The sequence below is a fragment of the Carcharhinus amblyrhynchos genome, chromosome 3 (assembly GCF_965287045.1).
Source record: "Carcharhinus amblyrhynchos chromosome 3, sCarAmb.v2.hapA, whole genome shotgun sequence".
In the NCBI taxonomy this organism is placed as follows: Eukaryota; Metazoa; Chordata; class Chondrichthyes; order Carcharhiniformes; family Carcharhinidae; genus Carcharhinus; species Carcharhinus amblyrhynchos.
In genome coordinates, this window is record NC_137326.1 from 11,076,221 (window position 1) to 11,101,292 (window position 25,072).

Here is a 25,072-nt window from a genome sequence, read left to right on the forward strand (position 1 = left end):
GTTGCAGATATTGAATCTTGCTGCCAAATCAGAATTTACTGTCACTGAGCACATTGGGTGCAATGTGCAGAAGCTGTTGATGAGGCAAAATCTGTCTGTACAGCGCTATAAATAACCAATGGAATATTGCCCTGTCAAATCGACAATACTGCACGATGCAGTTAAAGTAAAATTTGTGCTCTTCTGGTTTGTCTAACTGTCGTAGTGGGATCAGCTAAAGGGCAGACACATGCTAATTCTGCATTATATTGCTGCTGCTGTTAATATTAATGACCCATTCTGCACATATATGGCCATATTCACAACCAAATGCCAGTAATAGGCGTTATCGTTTATCCAGGACCTTTCTGGGGTTATTTGGCAAACTGGTCAGTGAACCTTGAAAGAGGGGAAAGAATAGCGTGCACGATTGGCCGGCACGGTAGCACAGTGGTCAGCACTGCTGTTTCACAGCTCCAGGGACCTGGGTTCGATTCCCGGCTCGGTGTCACTGTCTGTGTGGAGTTTGCACATTCTCCTCGTGTCTGTGTGGGTTTCCTCTGGATGCTCTGGTTCCCTCCCACAGTCCAAAGATGTGCGGGTTAGGTTGAATGGCCATGCTTAAAATTGCCCTTTAGTGTTCCTGGTTTGTTTAGGTTAGAGGGATTAGTGGGTAATGGATGTAAGGGTAGGGCCTGGGTGTGATTGTGGTTGGTGAGGACTTGATGGGCCGAATGGCATCTTTCTGCACTGTAGGGGTTTCTATGATTGAAGGGGAAGGTTAAAAGGGAACCTGTTGGACTTTAACCTGGTGTCGTGAGACTTCTTACTGTGCTTACCCCAGTCCAACACCAGCATCTCCACACCATGCAGTTATATGGCCATTAGCTCTGACCAACTACAGTGATGGGATGTGGAGTGTCACTATGGAAACATCCCTGGCAACCTGGGCTGGATCTCTCTATCTCAGGCCCATCCTACCTTTCCCGGGACACCAATTGGCTCACTGTGTCCCTGCTAGCTCGTTGAGTGAATTATACTGTGGAAGCGTGGACCCTTTAAGGGGCATTCCTTCGCTGGCCACATGACCAGGCTGGAGCCAATGGAGCATGAACGCTCGGATCTGGGCCAATTGGGAGCAAGGGTGAGCAGTTCCAGGGCTGGAGGAACATTGTTAGCAGTGGACGTTTATTAGTTTTACTATTGAACCCTTCATGTGCTCAGTTCTTGTTATCAAAAATCTATAGCTAATTGTTTGCCACATCAGGTTGCCTTGTATTTTTACACACACAACCAGTCTCACTCCCCTCCACTTTACATGACTCCGAACGTTCTCCTTTTCAATTATGCAACCATTTTTTCAGAAAGTTGCTACTCAATCTGTCGCCTGCAACCTTTCACTTAGTGCATTTGAGATCGTTAGAATTTGCTCTGTAGCATTTTTGTCCATCTTCCCCTGGTTTTTTTCCAGCTTTATCTCCAAACTCCGTGGCCTGAGGCTCAGCTCCTCCTTCTGTGACAGGATCCCAGACTTCCTAACCCAGAGACCGCAATCATTCAGGACAACCAACGACATCTCCTCCATGATCATCCTCAACACTGGTGCCTGGAAAGCTGTGTCCTCAGCCCCTGACTACACTCCTTGTACTGTGTGGCCAAATTCCCCTCCAATTCGATTTTCAAGTTTGTTGATGACACCACTGTTATGGGTCAGATCTCAAACAATGACAAGACAGAGTACAGGAAAGAGATAGAGAACCTGGTGAACTGGTGTGGCAACAATAATCTCTTCCTCAATGTCAACAAAACAAGGGAGATAGTCATCAACTTCTGAAGGTGGAGTAAAGGACATGCCCCTGTCTACATCAACAGTGATGAAGGAAAAATGGTCAAGAGCTTCAAGTGTCCAGATCACCAACAACCTGTTCTGGTCCTTCCACACTGACGCTATAATTAAGAAAGCCCACCAACACCTCTACTTTCTCAAGAGGCTAAGGGAATTTAGCATGCCTGCACATGTCTCACCAATTTTTACAGATGTTCCATAGAAAGCATCTTTCTGGTTGTATCACAGCTTGGTATGGCTCCTGCTCTGACCAAGATTGCAAGGAACTATAAAGAATTGTGAATGTAGCCCAATCCATCACGCAAACCAGCCTCCCAGCCATTGACTCTGCCCACACGTCCCGCTGCCTCGGAAAAGCAGTTGGCATAATCAAGGACCCCACACACCCTGGACATTCTCTCTTCCATCTTCTTCCATCAGGAATAAGATACAAAAGTCTGAAATCACGAACTTAAGAACAACTTCTTCCCTGCTGCCATCAAACTTTTCAATGTTCCTATCCTGTATTAAGCTGATTTTTCTCTACGTCCTCGCCATGACTGTAACATTACATTCTACACTCTCTCTTTTCCTTCTCCCTGAATGGTATGCTTTGTCTGTATGGTGCACAAGAAACAATGCTTTTAACTGTGTCCCAATACATGTGACGATAATCAATCAAATCAAATCAAATAATGTTCAAAGCTTTCTCGAAAAGCAAGGTTGCTTTTAAACAAAAGGTTAGACAAAGGGAAACAGTGACAGACAATGTTGCCATAGAAGTTCTTTGAACCTGAAATGAATCATACATCAAGAGCCTGTCACACTGAGAATGCCTCCAGATTCCTGCAGTAAACACGTTACTTCAAAAACTTCCCACATTCTTTTATGGTCATTGGTCCCACTGAGGGATTCGAGATGGTTGGGGCTTCTTTTCCACTAATGTGCGGCTGTATAGATCATCACAACAAACAAGGGACTACAGTGGGGCAGAGCAAACTTAGCCCTCACTCTGACAACCTACTACAGAATGGATCCTGGTGGAAATTAGCTGTGACAGGGAGTTTGTTTGACAAATGTTTGATCTGCCTGGTTGTTTCATAGACTACAATGCAGAAGCAGGTCAGTCTCCCATCAAGCCTGCACCAACTATAATCCCTCCCAGGCCTTATCCCCACAGCTCCACATGTTTACCCTGCTAATTCTCCTGACACTAAGGGGCAACAAAGCCTGGCCAATCCATCATAACCTCCACCACCGACACTCAGTAGCAGCAGTGTGTGCCATCTACAAGATGCACTGCAACAATTCACCAAAGATCCTTAAACAGCACCTTCCAAACTCACGACCACTTCCATCTAGAAGGACAAGGGCAGCAGATATATGGGAACACCACCACCTGCAAGTTCCCCTCCAAACCACGCACCGTCCTGACTTGGAAATATATCGCTGTTCCTTTGACGTCGCTGGGTCAAAATCCTGGAATTCTCTTCCTAACGGTATTGTGGGTCAACCCACAGCACGTGGACTGAAGCGGTTCAAGAAGGCAGCTCACCACCACCTTCTCAAGGGCAACTAGGGATGGGCAATAAATGCTGGCCAGCCAGCGACACCCATGTCCCATGAATGAATAATTAAAAAAAAATCAATCTTACCCACCGATATTTCAGACTGTGAGAGGAAACCTACACAGACACAGGGAGAACGTACAAACTCCACACAGACAGTGACCCAAGTCAGGAATCGAACCCAGGTCCTGGCGCTGAGAGGCTGCAGCACTAACCACTGTGCCATCAAACCAACCCTTAGGCAGTTTGCGAGAAATTTAATGAAATAGATTAATTTCTGGCAGTTAGATGAGCAATAAAGGACAGGAGGTGTGTCATGAGCCGTGGCATAGTTGGAAGCATTCTTGCTCCTCAGATGGAAGTTTGAGGAGCAAAATAAAGTTTTTTATTAGTTACAAATAAGCTTACATTAACACCGCAATGAAGTTACTATGAAAATCCCCTAGTTGTCACACTCCGGCGCCTGTTCAGGTACACTGAGGGAGAATTTAGCACAGCCAGTGCACCAAACCAGCACGTCTTTCGGACTGTGGGAGGAAACCGGAGCACCCGGAGGAAACCCACGCAGACACGGGGAGAACATGCAGACTCCTCACCGACAGTGACCCAAGCTGGGAATCGAACCTGTGTCCCTGGCGCTGTGAGGCAGCTGTGCCAATGACTGTGACACCATGCCTCACTACAGCAACAGAACCACAGGCTGACCCTCTGGCGTAGTACTGAGTGAGTGCTGCATTGTCAAAGGTTCTGCCTCTCGGATGAGACACTAAACTGGAGTTCCACCTACTGTCTTGGGTGGATGCGGGAGATCTCACTACACGATTTGATGGAGAGGAGGGGACTTTGAGACAGTGTGCTGACCAATATTTAAGCCTCAAGCAACAATTTATGCTAAGGCTGACACTGTGAAAACAGCCACCACCTTCCCTGCAATGCAAATAAAGTCTAGATTTCAGGAGTATTTTACTGGCTGTAATGTTCTTTGGGGCATCCTGGAGTTGTGAAAATTGCCAAATAAAATTAAGTTGTTTTTCCTTCTTTATCACTGAAGGGCCTGGTGTAACAATATTGTGCCTTCATGAAATGTATTTGGGTCATGTTCCTTGCGCAGGATTTGTTTCAGCAGTTTATTTTATTATTGGTGCTACTTTGTCTGCATCCGGCAGACCGCATTGTTACTGCAGCAGTATAATTGATCTTAATTGCTAAAATGTTTGTTTTAATCTGAAATAATGCAGGGTTGTTATTTTAGTGTTTTCCCCCGGGGCTTTTCAGAGCGGGGCTTGATTAGATTGTGACAGGCAATGTCATATGACTGGGCGGGGCTAGATTCAAAGAGAAAATCCCAGTTCCGTTGCTACTTTGGAGCTGTATAGAGAAGTAACTCTTTCTCTCTCTCATGTCTGGACACTGGGATCTTCCAGAAACTAGGTCTCTTTTTAGGAAGGTCTGATGGCAAGAGGGAAGAAGCTGTTCTTGAGTCGGTTAGTCTGTGACCTCAGACTTTTTCCCGATGGAAGAGAATATATCCGGGATGCGTGGGGTCCTTGATTCTGTTGGCTGCTTTTCCAAGGCAGTGGGAAGCGTGAACAGAGTTAACGGATGGGAGGCTGATTTGCGTGATGGGCTGGGCTATGTTCACAACTCTGTAGTTTCTTGCCATCTTGGTCAGAGCAGGAGCCATATCAAGCTGCGATACATCCGGAAAGGATGTTTTCTATTGTGCATCTGTAAAAATTGGTGAGAGTTGTAACAGACATGCTGAATTTCTTGCAAGTTAGGGTAGCATTTGAACCATGTGCTATATTAACACATAGATAAACGAACATAAAAGTAGCCGAAACTCAGCCATGATGAAACTATTGGCCGCAAGTCACTCACTTTAAAACTGAAGGAACCATCACATGGGCATATGTTTTCCATTAACATAAAGTGCTGATTGCCTGAAATAGTGTACAGGGGTTGCAGGCACACCATTAGTTCCGGTACACCGATATTGCAGTCATATACCCCAGAGATATCAAACTTCAGAAAGTCAAACTAAAGCTACAATTAGCAGGTCAAATGTCTCAGGTCCTGGCCAGCATGAACCCTCAAACAATCTCTATAATTTTAACCAATATCAAAAAAATCTGGATATTTATGAGCCAATTCCTGAAATCCTCAGGAATTTGGTCCCTTCTCCAGTCCAAACAAACCATGTTACCCGTCTTTAGGAACCCCCTTGCTGCCACCAGACTTTTGAATGGACCTAATGGACCTACCTCAATTAAGCTGATCTTTCTCTACACCCTAGCTATGATTGTAACACTACATTCTGCACCCTCTCCTTTCCTTCTCTATGAATGGAATGCTTTGTATAGCATGGAAGGAACAATACTTATCACTGATACAATGATAAATCAAATCAAATCAAATCCATTTCTGTATATAACCTTATCATAAATGCTCATGTGGATTGTAAATCCAGATCTTGCTGACATGGAATCACTTCCTCGTAATCTGGATCCCTGCAACATTGCAACAGTTGATCTCTAGAGTGGCAAGTGTATAAAAACAGACAGGATTCATTTCCAAACCGAAAATTGGCGCAGTGGCATAATGGGATTGTCCCTAGCCTAGTAATCCAGAGACCCAGCGAAATGCTCTGGGGACCCAGGTTCAAATCCCATTATGGCAGATAGTGAAATTTGAATTCAATGAAAATCTGGAATAAATTCTAATGAAGACCATGAAACTATTGTCACATGTTGTGAAACCCATCTGGTTCACCAATGTCCTTTAGGGAAGGAAATCTGCTGTTCTTACCTGGCCTAGTTTACATGTGAGTCCAGAGCCACAGGAATGTGGTTGACTCTTAACTTTACCCTCAAGGGCAACTGGGGTTGGGCAATTAAATGTGGGCCCTTTTAATGATGCCTACATGCAACGAGTGAATAAAAAAGCCACAATGTAGCGCTGACTGCATTGAACTGTCAATGAGGCTACTGAGTAGTTAAAGCACTAATTTGACTATCTAATCCCCTCGACACTACTTTATAGTTTATATTGTGAATATTTTTCCAATCTTTATTGTACCACAAACACACCTGCCAATAATGTGCTCAATTGTCTGGAGTGGGGTTTGAACCCATAGCTTTCTAGCTGAATGGAAAGTTCTCCAATCACAGGGTGGGATTTTCTGGCCCTTCCCACTGTGAGGTCTTCCAGTCCCGCCAAAGATGGCCTTTTGCAGCGAGTTCCCCAGTACGCCATCCAAAATACCATACACTTCGGCGGGACTGGAAGATCCTGTTGGTGGCCAATGGTGAGTCACTTCTGTGGGAAAAGGGGGTGGGGGGACACAGAGTGAGTTGGGGGAAGGCTGAAATCCCAGCCGCAGACTTAAGTTAAGCACTGAGGCTGCAAACTATAAAGACATAGTGATTTTGCCCCTTCCCCTTTTACATTATCTTCTGCTCTAAAGTCACTTACAGTTCCAGAAAAATGAAATATTCCTTGCGTGTTTCAAAGACGTCCACCAGCTGTAATATGTTTGGATGTTTCACCCTGGAAGAGAGAACAAAATTGTTCAGCGTTGGCTTAAGAAGCGAAAAGGCTCTTCTCTCCAAAGACTGAAAGGCGGCAACTAAATATTAATAATGATGATAACTGTAAACCTCTGACAAACCTGTTCACAAGGACAAGGAAGGGATTTCCTAATCAGCTTGTAAGATTTATCGGCAGAACGCAATCTTTCAGAGGACAAGAAATCAGTAATGAGCTAAATGATTCTTAGACCAGCTAACACAAACAGTTTCACACACTCGTGAATGCTGTAAGTGAATCAAATAGTTACGATTTCAAAGCACATAAGCTAATATTTTAAATCTATGTTAATGTACTGTTCACTTTAGTCAAGCTAAGTTACCGAAGGGCATGGTGGTAAAAGTCAATAGTTTAAAGCCAAAGGTCTGGGAACCGGTTAGTTTCTTCTCCGGTGAATTCTTATGAGGTTACACATAATGCAACATTAACGAATAGATGCATTCATTGCCTAGACACAAGGATAGATATGCCCCTGGATGCAGGAACACATGTCTATTCAACTTGGCAATGAGCAGATGGGAGTGTCCATTTTGACCTTGCAGTAGCATCTGCCGTTATCAAGCAACAGAGACGTAGGGGAGGCTAGATCCAGAATCATTTGGATGAATAAGATATCACCATGCTATTATGTGGCAATGTTAATGTGAGCCTACATCTGACACTAATAAATAAACTTTAAAAACTTTAGTTAAGCAGAAGTTCATTAATTGGGTTACAGTGAATCTTATTATTCAAGATGTTGGCGTCGCTGGCTAGGCCAGCGTGTTTACTGCCCGTCTCTAACTGCCTTGAGAAGGTGGTGGTGAGTCACTTTCTTGAACCGCTGCAGTCCCTGAGTTGTAGGTGCACCCACAGTGCTGTTAGGGAGGGAGTTCCAGGATTTAGACCCAGCCACAGTGAAGGAACAACGATGTTGCTCCAAGTCAGGACGTGAAAGCACCTGTGTCCTGGGACAGTTTGATTTGCAGGGATGGAGTGAGCAGTGCCAAGAGGGTGGAGCCAAGGGGTGGGGTCATCACGGGGCTCGGCCTAGGGGAAGTTGGTGGGGGTGGAGGGCCCCGCTGCATGGGGATTGGTCGGGGCTAAAAGGAGGCCAGTGATTGAGGCAGACTTGGGAGAGGGGGTGGTCTGTAGCAGGAGTGGGAGTCTACCGGGGGGGGGGGATCAGCAGGCTGGGGTCTGCTGGGCGGTGGGGGGGGCTGTCAGGGGGTATGGAGGGGGGGAGTCGTCACTGCTGGATGATGGGATTGGAGTTTGGAGTGCTCTGGAACGGGGAATGGGGGCTGGCCTGCGAAAGGATGGGGGAATCGCGATTAGGCCATGGTGGGGTCTGGTGGGGGCAGCACTATGGGGGTCCTGGGCTGGCCTGAGATCGAGCTGGCCAGCAAGCAGGAGGCTGACAGTTTGGGGCCACTGCGCCAAATGTGCAAAAACCTGCTGGTTTCAGCCTCCTGGGCAGAAATAGGCATCGCTCCATGAGATTTAATGACATTCGCGATTGTGAACTCTGCATTGCTCAGAGTGTGGGAGATTCTAGTCCGAACTCCCACTGAAAAAAAAATCCTGATTTATCAGCACTTAGAACTTCAGATTCTATGATCTGTCCTTTTTTTAAAATTGTGTGCCCTCGTCTCCCTCGGAAGGGGAAGCATCCCTTCATCATCCATCTGGAAATGTGTTATCAAGGGAGCCTTGGCAAGTTGCTAATGTGCACCTTGTTGATGGTACACACGGTTGCCATGGTGCATCTGTTTTGTGGAGAGTGAATATTAAAGGGTGAAGGGTGGATGGGGTGTGAATCAAAATTGTTTTGTCCTGGATCGTGTTCTTCTTAAGTTTATTTATTAGTGTCACAAGTAGGCTTCCATTCACACGGCGATGAAGTTACTATGAAAATCCCTTAGTTGCCACACTCTGGCATCTGTTTGGGTACACTGAGGGAGAATTTAGCATGGCCAATACACCTAACCAGAACGTCATTCAGATTGTGGGAGGAAACCGGAGCACCCGGAGGAAACCCAAGCAGACACGGGGAGAATGTGCAGGCTCCACACAGTGACCCAAGCTGGGAATTGAACCCGGGTCCCTGGCGCTGTGAAGCAGCAGTGCTAACCACTGTGCTGCCCCTGTTGTCGGATTTATAAAAGCTTGTCTGATTCTTCTGAGGATTGCTCTGTTGAATAATTCTGAAAGGAAGTGGAGATTTTGAAGGAGAAATGGTGTACACTGATGTTACCAAAAGTGGGCTTCCATTTCGAGAATATAGAGTAGGGCATAGAATCAAACAGCACAGAGGAGGCCCTTTGGCCCGTTGGGGCCTGCACCGACACATTAGAAACACCTGAACTCCCACCTAATCCCATTTACCAGCACGTGACCCAGAGCCCCGAATGTTATGATGGAGGAAGTGAGGCAGCCCGCCTCCATCACCCTCCTGGGCCGCACATTCCAGATCCCCAGTGTAAAAAAAAACTTTTCCTCACATCTCCCCCCAAACTTCCTGCCCCTCACCTTGAACCTATGTCCCCTCGTGACGGACCCTTCAAAGGCTTTCAAAGCGGAGTTGGCGGGGATGAAGGGAGGGGGTTGCGGTGGGGCATTAGGGAGGGAGAACGGACTGACCTGGGAGATTGAATTTGAAATAAAGTGAAGTGGTTTCTTTTTTCTGAATCTGTCTTGTGATGTTTTTGTTGTTGTTTTGGCATCAAAGCCTGTAGTCTGATCTTTGAAATTCCACAAGTTCAAGATACCCGGGGACTCTTTTTGACAACTGACGCGAACTTCACATCAGCTGCTTTTAACATAACCGTGGATTCTGGAGAGCACCTTGCCGCATCTGTGTGTTGCCCCTGGCTGCAGTGTTGACTGGATCTAATTAACTAGCACTGCAGGGTCTTTCACTCTCTGTGTGTGCACTTTGACATCACGATTGGTGCCTGTGTCAAACCAAAACCGTTCTGTAGTAACTCGCGTTATAACCCCCAAACTGGCCCTGCCCTGTTAGTGGAGAATGGGTCAGTGCTGCCGGCGGAATAGGTCGGGGATTTTACATTTGCTGAGAGTGTCAGGGGTTGTACTTTTCCGCCTGCCTGCATCGCTGTTACACGGGAGCAGCTGATGTCTCCGTTCTCTGTAACGCTGATGGAGAGCAAATTCATTACTCGAGGGTCCTGAACCCTCGTGTGAAGAACATGAAAACTATCAAGCATAAAGTGCCAGGTCAGAGAGGTTAGAATATCAGCTGGTTGGTCGCAAATTGGAAATAGAGTGACGTCTATAAAAACAAGATATTGCATTTATTTAGGAATACCGGAACATAGCAGGTAGGAGCAGGAATAGGCTATCCAGGCTCTCCCATCTACTCCGCCATTCAACCAGTTTGATCTTCTATCTCAAAGCTATTTCCCTGCAAAATCCCCATAATTCTTTGATATGTGGGCAGTACGGTGGCACAGTGGTTAGCATTGCAGCCTCACAGCGCCAGGGACCCAGGTTCGATTCCGGTCTCGGGTCATTCTCCCTGTGTCTGCGTGGATTTCCTCCGGGTGCCCCAGTTTCTCTCACAGTCCGAAAGATGTATAGAACATAGAAAACTACAGCACAAACAGGCCCTTCGGCCCACAAGTTGCGCTGATCATATCCCTACCTACTAGGCCTACCTATAACCCTCAATCCCATGTGTGGGTTAGGTTAATTGGCCATGCTAAATTGACCCTAGTGTCAGGGGAATTAGCAGGGTAAATATGTGAGGTTATAGGAATAGAATCTGGGCGGGATTGTGGTCAGTGCAGACTTGATGGGCTGAATGGCCTCCTTCTGTATGTTAGGGAATTTTTGATTCTATATTTAATGTTTAGAAATCTATTGATTTCTGTCTTGAACATATTCAGTGACTGAGCCAGCACAGTCCTCTGGGGTAGAGAATTCCATAGATTCACCACCCTCCGAGTAAAGGAATTCCTCCTCATCTAAATCCTAAATGGACTCTTTATTCTAAGACTATATGACGCCTCCCCAGCCCAACCACAGTAAACATATGGTGCCTTTAATATCCAGGATGAAGCTTCAGGGGAGCATTATGAAGCGACATTTGACACCAGGTCACATAAGGATGTATTGGCGCAGGTCAAAGATTGGTCGAATGAGTCGGGCTTAATCTTAAAGGAGGAAAAGATTTAGGGAGGGAATTCCAGAGTGTTGGGGGGTGTGCAGCTGAAGATACGGCAATCATTGGTGGAACATTTCAAATGTTCCACCAATGCTTTGTATCCTTTTCTTGATGGAAGAAGGTGGAAGAGGGTGTACCTGGGTGCTTGGGGTCCTTATTATAATGGTTGCTTTTCTGAGACAATGGGAAGTGTAGACGGAGTCAATGGATGGGAGACTGGTTTGAGTGATGGATTGGGCTATGTTCACAACCGTTTGTAGCTTTTCGCGGTCTTGGGCAGAGCAGGAGTCTTACCAAGCTGTGCTACAACCAGAAAGAATGTTAATCATGGTGATTCTGTAAAAATTGGTGAGAGTCGTAGCGGACATGCCAATTTTTCTCAGTCTCCTGAGGAAGTTGAGGCGTTAGTTGGTTGTGAGGCAGGAGGAGATTACAAGAGGAGAGATTTCAGTTTCAGTTTTGTCTGAAGCAGTGAGCTTGACACAGTTGGCTCTGCTGATGTGTCTTTGAGCTTTATGACCATGTATATCTGTTCTCTTGTGCCTCGTCCTAATAAATGAACCCACAATGAGTTTACCTAACCCACTGTGAATAATTGATGCCTTTATATCATTATAAAAATGACAGGTGGGGCCACAGACAGATTTTGAAAATGAGAATGAGAGATTTGAAATTGAAGTGTTGCTTAACTTTATAGGCCAGTGAACAATGGCTGTTAGGTGAACTAGACTTGGTGCAGGTTAGGACGTGGCTAGCAGAGCTTTGGATTAAGTTGACTTTACAGGGGATAGAATATTGGACAAAGGGGACATAACATCAACATAAGAACCAGGCTATTCCAGAGGGAAGTTCGACAATATTTCTTCATTCGAAGGGAAGTGCATCACTCTCGATAATTTAAAATCTGAAATCTATAGATTTTTTTCAATTCAAATTAGGTGTCACTGAGAGGATCCACATTTATTGCCCATCCCTAATTGTCCCTTGATCTGAACAGCTTGAGAAGCCATTTAAAAGCCAACCACATTGCTGCGGGTCTGGAGTCACGTGTAGGCCAGACCAGGTAAGGACGGCAGATTCCCTTCCCTAAACGGACATTAGTGAACCAGATGGGCTTTCATGACAATCAATGAGAGTTTCAAGGTCGTTTTTACTGAGATTAGTCTTCAATTCCAGATTTTATTAATTGAATTTCAATTCCACCTGAAAAAAATGATGAGAGAAACAATAAGAATTCAAAATCATGTAATATTTGATTTCAAGAAGGAGGTACATATAGCTCTTGGGGCTAAAGGGATCAAGGGATATTGAAGTGGGGAAGGGGGGGGATCAGGGTGCTTAATTTGACTTTTTATCCCTTTGATAAAGGGTCATCTGGACCCGAAATGTCAGCTGTTTTCTCTCCTTACAGATGCTGCCAGACCTGCTGAGATTTTTCAGCGTTTTCTCTTTGAGTATTGAAATCAGCCACAATCAAAATGAATGGTGGGACAGGCTCAAAGGACTGAGTGGCCTTCTCCTATTTTCTATGGTGTGGCGGTATTTGAATCCTGGGTCTTTAGGGTTATTACTCCAGTGACATTACCACTACTCCACCTGGGTATTAATGGACCTAGAGTCGAGGTGGGTAAATGGGGATAAGTTACAGATTTGCCATGATTTCATTGAATGGAGGAAGGGACTAAATGATCTGGTCTTGTTGCAATATTACCAGGCAACTTTACTACACCCATGAAGCAGCACATAAACAGGATTAGATAAAGGCAACTGTTTGTGTGAAAGGGCTGGGTCAGGTTGCAATGTATCAACTTAAAGTAAAACTAAAGCTTATTTATTAGTCACAGATAAGACTTACATTAACACTGCAATGAAATTACTGTGAAATTCCCCTAGTTGGCACACTCTGGAGCCTGTTCGGGTCAATGCGCCTAACCAGCATGTCTTTCAGAAGATGGGAGGAAACCGGAGCACCTAGGGGAAACCCACGCAGACACGGGGAGAAGGTACAAACTCCACGCAGACAGTGACCCGTGCCGAGAATCAAACCCGGGTCCCTGGCACTGTGAGGCAGCAGTGTGAAATCTGTACGCCAAGCGTACATAAGCCACACCATCCAAATTACATTTACGGACAATAAGAACGGTCACCTCACAATGGGCTGAAACAAACTATTGAGCAAGTTGTTATTTTCCATTTAACGTGAAGAAACTACCCTTCTGCTTCAGAGACCTCCCAAAATGTCACAGAATTACCATTCTGTTTTTTTCCAAAAGCACACATCATTTACATATTCATTAAAAATTGAAAGTTCCCTCTGGGCCCTGCTTTGCAGACATGACCCAACAATCTTAGAGGAAGCTGCAAAGTGAAGATAAGGAGAGGCCTGGGTATTCGGGGATTATGGGCTGCTCAGCAGTTGGGGAAAGTCAAGAGTGAGGCTGAAATGCTTAATTCCTCTTTCGCTACCCATTGTGATGGGTGGTCGTGTACTTCAGGTTGGTCTCTAGCTCACTAAGCTCTTCGGAGATGGGTAACAGTAAAGAATGACGAGGCATATTGGCACACCAAAGTATCGCATGATTGGGGCACGCATAAATCCACGTACAAACATAACACATCAACACAATTCAGCATCTATTGATTCCGTCTACATTTTCAGCTGCCTCGGAAAAACAGCCAGCGAAATCAGGGACCCCACACGCCCCCGACATACTCTCTTCCATCTTCTTCCATCGGGAAAAAGATACTAAAGTTTGAAGTCACGTACCAACCAATTCAAGAACAGCTTCTTCCCTGCTCCATCAGACTTTTGAATGGACCCACCTTATATTAAGTTGATCTTTCTTCCTCTACATCCTCGCTATGATTGTAACACTACCTTCTGCACTCTCTCATTTCCTTCTCTGCAATGCACCCTATGAATGGTATGCTTTGTCTTAATAGCACGCAAGAAACAATACTTTTTACTGTATGCTAATATATGTGACAATAATAAATCAATATATGTTGTTTTTGGGGACTGAAGCTGGAGAGGTCATATCAAAAGAATTCTAAGTGCTGAATGAGGGTGAAAAGGGGAGAGAATCCCACCCATTTTTTGGAAGAACTCTCCGATGGTATCTTTTGCCACTTGCTGCAAAAAAAGAGGCAAAGTGTGATTCACGCCAGTAGGGGGAGTCTAAAGACAAGGCTGTTAAGGCAAGTGAGAGTGGACGATTGCATCCCGGGCTACTAATAATATTTAAAATTAGATTTATATATTAAATGATTGTGCCGATTTCATAGCGTGGTATCGCGAAAGGCAGGAAATGGGGCATGAAACCAATTTTTTGCTAGTCTTGCGTGCCACTGGCTTGCCACACTGATTGCCTGGCGGGGCGAACTGATAAGTTTTGCCCCAGTCTCCAAAGGGCATGTGCAGTCAGCAAATGCATTGTATAAGTTGAAATCCACTACTCTCATGAATAGCATTGTAAAACTCAAAACTTGGATTGATAAGAGAGAGGAATGGTTTGGCCATTATAGATTTTGATTTATTATGCCATTAACTGCAGCAGGAAATACTTTATTCTGGAGAGCTAATGACTCAAATGAAATGTTCAAGTCATTTATGGAGCTGAAAAAAATTAAACTCTTTTTTAAATTAAAGCAGTGGTAGAGATATAGAAACATAGAAACTAGAAGCAGGAATAAACCATTTGGCCCTTTGTGCCTGCTCCACCATTCATCTTGATCATGGCTTATCAGCGAATTCAGCGTCCTAATCCCTCTTTCTCCCATATCCCTCGATCGCTTTAGCCTCAAGAGCCATATCTAACTTCTCCTTGAAATCACACAACGTTTGAGTCTTTGAGGAATCATGAACACATTTGTTATGGAAACTCTAATCTAAGATCATATTAAACAATTGTCCGCAAACATAGAACTGAATTCCTTTCGGAAGTGGTACATGAGCTGTCTAACCTCACCTTTTCACAAAGAATAAATAAGGGAACAATGCATCAGGCACACACAAGGAAATTAAACAGTGCTTTAGTGAGAAGTAGCTTTGATACAACAAAAGGGCTTTGGAAGTGAGGTTGCTGAGTGATGGAAGGTGCACGGTCATTATTATGTTCAATAGTTGTAGATCAGATCGCAATAAGGCCCAGTGACTCCTGAATTAGCTACGGAAATAGGGAGGCCACCGAACTATTGGAACAAGAGCTGAGCTATTTGAACAAGCAGCCAGCATAATTAAGGACCCCACAGACCCCAGACATAATCTCTCCCATCTTCTTCCATCAGGAAAAGGATACAAAAGTCTGAGGTCCCGTACCAAGCGACTCAAGAACAGCTTCTCCCCTGCTGCTGTCAGACTTTTGAATGCACTTACCATGCATTAAGTTGAGCTTTCTCTGCACCCTAGCTATGACTGTAACACTCCATTCTGCACTCTCTTATTTCTTTTTCTATGAACAGTATGTTTTGTCTGTATAGCGCACAAGAAACAATACTTTTCACTGGATGCTAATACATGTGACAATGATAAATCAAATCAAAAGTGTTTATCTTCATTGCAAGCGGGGGGGTGTTTGGAATACAAGAATAAGGAGATCATGTTACAATTGTACAGGGTTTTGATGAGACAACATCTGGAGCATTGTATGGTGTTTTGTCTCCATATTTTTTCTATACATTCATGAGATGCGGTCGTCGCTGGCTGGACAAGCATTTATTGCCCATCTCTAATTGCCCTTGAACTGAATGGCTAGGCCATTTCAGATGGCAACTGCTGTGGCTCTGGAGTCACATTTAGGCCAGACCAGGTAAGGATACAGATTTCCTTCCCTGAAGGACATTAGTGAACTAACTGTGTTGTCCACAATCAACAATTGTTTCACAGTCATCATTAGACCTTTAATTCCAGATTTTTAGTGGATTCAAATTTCACCATCTGCCTGATAGGATTTGAACTCAGATCCCCAGAGTATTACCCTGGGTTTGTGAATTACTAGTCCAGTGACTAGTTCACTATGCCATGGGAAGGGTATACCCACTTTGGAGGCTGTGTAAAAAGTTCACAAAATTGGTTCCTTGTATTAAAGGGTTGTTCTGTGGCAAGAGGCTGAGTAAATTGGGGTAGATTCTCTGGCGTTTTGAAGATTGAGACGTGATCTCATTGAAACTTACAAGATTCCGAAGGAGCTTAATGGGGTAGACACAGAAGGGTTGTTTCCCCAGGCTGGGAAATCTGGAATGTGGGGGCACAGTTGCAAGCTAAGGATTGAAGTGGGAAGAAATTTCTTTACATAGAGGATTGTGCATCTTTGTAATTCTTTATTCTAGAAGATTATAGTTGCTCCATTCTATTTAAGTCTAAGACGGACATATTTTTGCTTTCTCAGGGAATCTAGGGACAAACAGAACTTGTATTTGTGTAGCGCTTTGTGCATCAAGGACAAACTTCCCAAGGTGTTTCACTGGAATTCACAGACAAAAATTGACATGAAGCCAAAGGCGGAGATATCAGAACAATGACCATGAGAAAGATGAGGGAGCATCTTAAAGGAATATGGATTGGGAGCAAAATATTCCAGCCTTTCCTGCTTGTGAGATCTTCTGGCCCCATCGATGGTGACCCCTTCATGGTGCATTCCCCAGCGGTAGAGGGTGCAGGACAGGGCAGCCAAATTCCTGTAGATATTGTCGTAGTCTAAAGTGAGTGGATCTAAAATGAAATGGGTGTGCTGTTCCTGTTGGTTTTTTTTGATCCTAAGTTCAGTAATGCTCTCACAGTTGATCACAAGCTAGGATACAGAGTATTGGCTCCTCGCACAGAGATCCAGCAGCCTGGGGAGAAGACGGAATAGGAAGAATTGCAACAGAACCTTATGAGGGGCAAAACTTAAAGGAGATGTACGAGCCAAGTTTTTTTGTACAGAGGGTGGTGGGTGCTTGGAACTTGCTGCTGGAAGAAGTAGTGGGAACAGAAACAACAGTGACTTTGAAGGGGCGCCTTGACAGATACATGAATAGGGTGGGAATACAGAGATATGATGCCTGGAAGGGTAGGGGTTTCATTTGGGTAGCATAGTTGATGCAGGCTTCCAGGGCCAAAGGGCCTGTTCCTGTGCTGTAATTTTCTTTGTTCTTTGGTCTTTGGAACATCAGCTATACTCTTTATTCTCCATACACTTAACTCCATATCAAATCTGTGAATAATAAAAGAGTAAATTGCTTTAACATTCGTTCTATGCATATTAATAAAAGGGAGAGGCTTCCTTTAGACTTGATAGCTGCCGTCAGCAGCCATAACGAAGAAGAATTCAATGCTGGCAATTCTTGTTGAGCTTGTAGTTCACAAAGGATTCAACAGAAGACACATACATCATTTTAATAAGGTGACAGATCCCTAACTTGTGAGGGAATCATGACGGACTTACATGTTTAAGATCATGATTTCATTTTTTGCAGCCTTCCTAACTTTTCTTCCGTCTTTCTTTAGAAACTTCTTGCAAGTGTACATTTTTCCAGTAGATTTCTCTTTCGCTCGGAATATCTCACAGAATTCCTCTCTGTGTTTGAAAGGGAGAGAAAAGATAATAATGGAGATTCCATAGAATGTGATCATTTCGTTTCCCGCTAAGATCAGACAGTTGGTTTCCTGAAAGAAATATGCCTCAGTTAGATCAATGTATCCGCAGTGAAAACAATACCTCCTCTTACAATAAAGCATCATTTCCAATTTCAATGTAGCAATTAGTAAGGAGGATGGTAGCAGATCTCTGAAGAACATAGACTGGTAATATGTTGGCATGGTGGCACAGTGGCTGGCGTTGCTGTCCCACGGGACTAGGGTTCGATTCCCGGTTTGGGTCACTGTCTGTGCGGAGTCTACATGTTCTCCCCGTGTCTGTGTGGGGTTTGCTCCGGTTTCCTCCCACAGTCCAAAAGGCATGCTGGTTAGGTGCACTGGCCGTGCTAAATTCTCCCCCCGTGTACCCGAACAGGCGACGGAGAGTGGCAACTAGAGGACTTTCACAGTAACTTCATTGCAGTGTTAATCTAGGCACGAATAAATAAACTTTAGGTGGACAGGCAATTTTTTTTTATTTGTGGGACATGGGCATCGCTTGCTGGCTAGTATTTATTGCCCATCACAAGTTACTCTTTGACTGAGTGGTTTGCTGTGCCATTTCAGAGGGCAATTGAGAGTCAACCACATTGCTGTGGCTCTGGACTCACATGTAGGCCGGACCCGGTAAGGACAGTAGATTTCCTTCCCTAAAGCATGTTAGTGAACCAGATGGGTTTTTCTGACAATTGACAATGGTTTCATGGTCATCAGCAGATTACTAATTCCAGATTTTTTTTATTGAACTCAAGTTCCACCATCTGCCGTGACGGGATTTGAACCCGAGTCCCCAGAACGTTAGCTGAGTTTCTGGAATAATCATCTAGCGATAATAGATGCAATTTAGTACAGATAAATGTGGAACGATTTGCTTTGATCGCTAGGCAGGGAAATCTATTCTGCGGCAAAAATGCAAGAACACAGAGACCTAGGGCCACCATTTTTTGTGGGTGGCTGGAAAAATTGATAAGACAGTCGAGAAAGCAAATGGGATACTTAACTTTGTAAATAGGGGCATTGAATACAAAAACAAAGAGGTCACGGTCACAAATTTCTTATCAATTATACTATTAAGGTTTGTTAATGTCCATTACATTGTTAAAGGAAATGGGGCGATGGATATTTGAACACTTATCAATACAGGATAGCTGGGACACTGGGCGTGGGTGAGCAGTGTTGGCAGTGAGTAATGCCAATGAGCTGTCTTAGTTTGGACCTCACCAACTGGAGTGGATCCTGATCACATTGGTAACACTTTCCAAATTATTAGCTATGTCTCAGCTGGCATACTGGATACAGTTTTGGGCATCGCACTTTAGGAGGGATGTCAAGACCCTGAAGTGGGCACAGAAGATGTTTGCAAGCATGATGCCAGGGATGAAGTGCTTTGGAGAGGCTGGGGTTGTTGTCCTTGGAGCGGAGAAAGTGAAGGGAGATTTAATTTTGATAGAGTCAGTAGGGAGAAACTATTTTGTCTGTAAAGTGGGTTTATAATCAGTGATGATAGATATAATTAGTAAAGGAACATGAACAGAAGTTGATTCAGGGTGAACCTTAGGCCGCACTTGGAACATAGTGTTCAATTCTGGTCACCACGCTACCAGAAGGATGTGAAGGCTTTGGAGAGGGTACAGAAAAGATTTACCAGGATGTTGCCTGATATGGAAGGCATTAGCTACGAGGAGAGGTTGGAGAAACTTGATTTGTTCTCACTGGAATGGAGAAGGTTACAAGATTATGAGGGGCATGGACAGAATGGATAATCAGAAGCATGTTCCCAGGTTGGAAGAGTCAATTACCAAGGGGCACAGGAATAAGGTGTGAGGGGCAAGGTCTAAAGGAGATGGACGAGGCAAGTTTTTTACACAGAGGGTGCTGGGTGCCTGGAACTCACTGCCGGGGGAGGTAGTGGAAGCAGATACGATAGTGAGTTTTAAGGGAGTCTTGAAAAATATATGAATAGGATGGGAATAGAGGGATATGGTCCCCAGAAGGGTAGGGGGTTTTAGTTCAGTCTGGCTGCATGGTTGGTGCAGTAATTTTCTTCATTCTTTGAGTGGTGTTAAGACCTGGAATGCCCTATTTAACTGGTGGCAGGATTGATTCCACATGAACTTTCCAAAGAGTGTGTATTTGAAGAGAAATAATTTGCAGGCTGATGGGGCAAAAACTAATGTACAAGATAATGCGGATAGCCCTATTGAAGAGAGCCCTGTTGAAGAGCTGGTGCAGGCTTGATGGGTCAAATGGCCTCCTACATCCTACGGCTCCAAAATTTGAAGTTGGAGTAAATATCTGTGGAAAGTCTTGGCTACCAGAATAAGAAGCAAGGGTGAAAACACTTGAGGGAATGTGGAGGAGGTCATTGGAAAGACTGACTCTCTCACTTTGGCTAAATTCCCATTGGATCCAAGTCAGTCTGCCTCTGTAGGCCTGACCCTTTATCTGGTAAACTGACCCCAATTTAATGCAATCCCTCTGGAAAATGAATAAGGTAGAAATGCAAAGGGATCTAGGGAGATGAGTGAACACATGATTGAAAGCAGCGCAGATCCTCAAAGCAATTTATTTCTGGAGGTATAGAATTGGAAAGAAATGAAGTTATGCTAAATTTGTGAAGGATCCTGGGTCAGGTTGCACTGCAGAGTACTGTGCACAGTGCTGGCCTCCATACTGCAAAACACTGGAGAAAGTCCAGACAAGATTGGAGGATGATACCAGAACTGAATGATTATGACTATTGGGAGGAATATATAGAACATTGCTGAAAAAGAGAAATGCTACCAAAGCTTTTCATCTTGCACTCATCAGGAAAGGCACAAAAGTGTCAAGTTTCAAAGGGAGTGACAATTTGTACTGTAGATTCATAGAAGTGCAATGCCTGGGCATGTTCTTTCTACTTTGCAGAATATAGGTCACAGAGTCATACAATGCAGAAAATGTCCTTCGGCCCATCGCGTCTGCACTGACAATAACTCCCATGAAGGTGCATTAATCCCATTTTCCTTCACATGTCCTATATCCCCTTTTCTCTCTCTAGGGAAATATCTGTTCTATGATTAGCAAATCAAACTTCATGAAATACTTCAGACGGAATGTATCCACCGCAGCATCTCAGGCAATTTTAATTTCAATCCCACCCTTCTCCTCGCATTGTCCAATATCTTGTTTCTTTGCTGATTGGTGAATCAGGTGGCCTTTTTTTTATTTAATACATCTGATAATGTCCTTAACTCTGATATCTGAGATTGCTCCAAACTTAAGAACCTTATAAAGTTTAAAGTCTATTTATTAGGGTCCCAAGTAGGCTTACATTAACAGTGCAATGAAGTTGCTGTGAAAATTCTCTAGTTGCCACACTCTGGTGCCTGTTCGGGTACAGTGATGGAGAATTTAGCATGGCTAATGCACCTAACTAGCACATCTTTCGGACTGTGGCAGGAAACTGGAGCACCTGGAGGAAGCCCACGCAGACACGGGGACAACATGCAAAGTTTGGGAATTGAACCCAGGTCCCTGGTGCTGTGTGACAGCAGTGTTAACCCATCAGTGGGTTTCTTGGCAGTGAGAGGCAGTGCTCCATTCACTAGCAATGGGACATTCTCATCCCGTTGCTAACAATGGGATTTCCCATTGTAACCACCCTAAACCACCAGGAAATCCAACTTGGGGGTGGGGACCGCTGCCAGATGGACCAGAGAATCTGCCACTCGTGAACAAATTCCTGCCTAATTATTTTGCCCCTGTCAAAAGGTAAAGATTTTCACTTTATTGATTTGCATCAGATTCAGCTGAAGGGGAGAGAAAAGTTCCACATTCGCTGCATCCCTTTCGATTAGCAGAGTGACTCATCTTCAGATTTACCAGCCTGTAAAATCACATTAAGTTTTGTTACAGTACCAAATATTGTTCACATCCATCCATCTCTAGTCTCCATCAGTCAAGCTTCCTAATTTACCCTTTAGTTACACGCTATCCTGGGCGTAAGCAAAAGGGAGGCGGAAATGATCGTCTCCAGCAGATGCGTTGCCTCAGAGGCTTTGCTGTGTACTCACGTTTTGACTGTTTGCCCCAAATCATATTTGTCCGTTACATCCGAAGGGTTGTTGTAATCCTTTTTGTCACCGAGTGTTATGCAGCCAAAAGGCATCGCTGATGTTTGCCTGTGTGGAGAGGAAAGCAAAAACAGTTGGGTAGCAATGGCAGTTCTAAAGAACGTTCCACCAAGAAATTGCATTTTGCAAAATCAAGGTGGATGCAGGTTGGTCACTGAGCTCATTTTATTCCATCCATTCAGAAATCAACCACATTATTAATTCCAACATCTTCCCAACAGGTTTGCCGGTGAGATCAAGCGCATTTCCAGAACGTGGCATCAGTTCCATGGACAGCAACCTTCTAAGTAAGATCTTCTTACTGCGTTTACCCCAGTCCAACACCGGCATCTCTACATCACAGCAACCTTGTGTCAGAGGCAGTAGCAATGCTACAGTTACGTTACAGAGTTAAATATATTGTATTATATTATTGTTGGATTTGTTTTGAGTTATTACTATTACATGCATTAACCTACAGTGAAAAGTATTGTTTCTTGTGCGCTATACAGACAAAGCATACCATTCATAGGGAAGGAAATGAGGAAGAAACGAGAGAGGTGGTACTGTGCTCAATATATATTGAATTACAGTACAATCCGACAGCCCATGAAAAATCACAGCCTGATTCTTTTGCATCTTGCTGGAGAAAATTGACAAGCAAAGTATTTTCCAATATATCAAGGAATGAAGGAGACTTATCTTTGTGTAATAGCACCTAAACAGCCCAGACTACACTGCAAAAGGAGCCACAGAAGGATATAACACAGAAGGGGAGCTGGTTGTTAACAGTGATGTTGAGTGTCTTGGGCTACAAGGAGATATAGACAGGATGGTCAAATGGGCTGGTCAGTGGCAGATGAAATTTAACCCTGAAAAGTGTGAGGTGATGCACTCAGGAAGGCGTGACTTGAAAGGGAAGCATTCAATGAAACGGCATGACACTAGGATGTTCCGTGGAACAAAGTGACCTTGGTGTGTTTTGTCCATAGATCTCGGAAGGGCATTTTAGTACGGTGGCGAAAAAGGCACATAGGACATTTGACTTTATCAATCGAGGCATAGATTACAAAAGTAGAGAAGTCATGTTGGAGTGAGAAAGAACTTTGGCGAGGCCACAGCTGGATTACTGTGCACAGTTCTGGTCGCTACATTATTGAAAGGATGCGCTCGCACTGGAGGGGGTTGAGGACATTCACCAGGATGCTGCCTGGGTGGAACATTTAAGTTAGGAAGAGAGGTTGGATAGACTTGGATAGTTGGGGCAGAGAAGACTGAGGGGTGACCTGATCAAGGTGTACAAGATTGTGGAGGGTATGGACAGTGTGGATAAGGAGCAGCTGTTCCCTTTAGTTACAGCGTTGAAGTCACAAGTGGACATGGGTTCAAGGTGAAGGGCAGGAGGTTCAGGGGGATGAAAGCTTTTTTACCCAGAGGCTGGTGATGGTCTAGAATGTGCTGCCTGGGAGGATGGTAGAGGAGGGTTGCCTCAGATCATTTAAAACATTCCTGGACGAGCACTTGGCATATCATAACATTCAGGGCAATGGGCCAAGTGCTGGCAGATGGGATTAGGGGGGAGGTCAGGCGTTTCTCGCGTGTTGATGCAGACTCAGTGGGCCGAAGGGTGTCTGCTGCGCTGTATGATTCTATATGCTTGTGCGAGCTCTTTGAAAGAATTAAGCCGGTATTTGCCAAATGTTCGCTAGTGGCAGAGTCTCTGGTCCCACTGGTGGCAACCCTCCTGCTGTGGATTTCCCAATGGCATAAGGTGGCTACATTTGGAAATCTCATTAACAGTGGCGGAACGGGAAGATCCCACTGTTATAGCGAATGGCGCATTGCCTCTCACTGCCAAGAAACCCTCTGATGGGAGGCTGAAGCCACCTCAGTCTCACTCCTCTGCTGTTCCTGAAAACTTTGCACCTTTTCCTTTTCAAGGTGGCATGTGGCACAGTGATTGGCACTGCTGCCTCACAGTGCCAGGAACCCGGGTTCAATTCCCGGCTGGGTCACTGTCTGTGCAGAGTCTGCATGTTCTCCCCATGTCTGCGTGGGTTTCCTCCGGGTGCTCCAGTTTCCTACCACACTCCAAAAGACATGGCCGTGCTAAATTCTTTCTCAGTGTATCTAAACAGGTGCTGGAGTGTGGCAACTGGGGGATTTTCACAGTAACTTCATTGCAGTGTTAATGTAAGCCTACTTGTGACACTAATAAATAAAATTTAACTTTGCTTGATGTCCTCCTCCCTTGGTTACTGACCCTTGCCCCCACACGAGCGTTAACAATTTCTCCCTGTCTGCTCTATCAAATGGCAGAGCAGACTCGATGGGCTGAATGGCCTAGTTCTGCTCTGATATCTTATGGCCTTATATATTCCTGGATCCCCAAGTATCATTGAAGCCTCAAAATTCTGGGACATATCGAGATGTTTTTAATAAGAAAACCCTATATTGGCGATAGTCAAAATGCTGCAATCAAACTGAGGTGCGGTTGGGTTGGGGAGTGGAACGTTTGCCAACGTGTATTGTCACCAGATAATGACCAGATTGGGTATAACATGAGTTGGTAAAAGGGTAAAGGTTATTTGTCAGTGTTGGCCAGAGAAAAGGACATTCTTTCATCACTGTGACATTTCTCCTGATCCTGTCCGCCACCTCATAATTTCCCTGACAAAACTGTTTACATTAGTAACAGAGTTGGTTACTAGAGGGCAGAGGTTTAAACTAATTGGCAAGATGAGGGCAGTTGAGGATTTTTAAATTTGTCTCGGCAAATCATTATGAGCTGGAATGCAAAGCGTTCTGGAATACATCAGTCAGGTTCAAAATGACAATGGTCAGAGAGGTTTACAGCATGGAAACAGGCCTGTTGGCCCAACTTGTCCATGCCATCCCTTTGTTTTTAACCACTAGGTTAGTTCCAATTGCCCGCATTTGGCCCATATCCCTTTATACCCATAGAAATCATAGAAACCTTACAGTGCAGAAGGAGGCCATTTGGCCCATCGAGTCTGCACTGATCAGAATCCCATCCAGGCCCCTACCCCATGTCTCTACACATTTACCTGCTAATCCCTCTAACCTACACACCTCAGGACTCTAAGGGGCAATTTCTTTTAGCACGGCCAATCAGCGTAACCCGCACATCTTTGGACTGTGGGAGGAAACTGGAGTACCCAGAGGAAACCCATTCAGACACGAGGAGAATGTGCACAGACAATGACCCAAGCT

The 25,072-nt window shown here is 44.6% G+C and overlaps 1 protein-coding gene across 3 annotated transcripts in view; it reads right to left on the reverse strand.

Moving 5' to 3' along the window:
• LOC145341334 (caM kinase-like vesicle-associated protein) overlaps positions 1–25,072 on the reverse strand; it is a 163,541-nt gene that overhangs the window by 56,265 nt on the left and 82,204 nt on the right. For all 3 annotated transcript variants that reach the window (XM_080186251.1, XM_080186249.1, XM_080186250.1), the window contains exons 2-4: positions 21,800–21,907; positions 17,554–17,685; positions 6,847–6,921 (exon numbers count right to left, since the gene is read on the reverse strand). In XM_080186251.1, coding sequence (XP_080042377.1) covers positions 6,847–6,921; positions 17,554–17,685; positions 21,800–21,894 — 302 coding nt within the window. In that variant the 5' untranslated portion in view covers positions 21,895–21,907. The remainder of the gene's footprint in view (positions 1–6,846; positions 6,922–17,553; positions 17,686–21,799; positions 21,908–25,072) is intronic.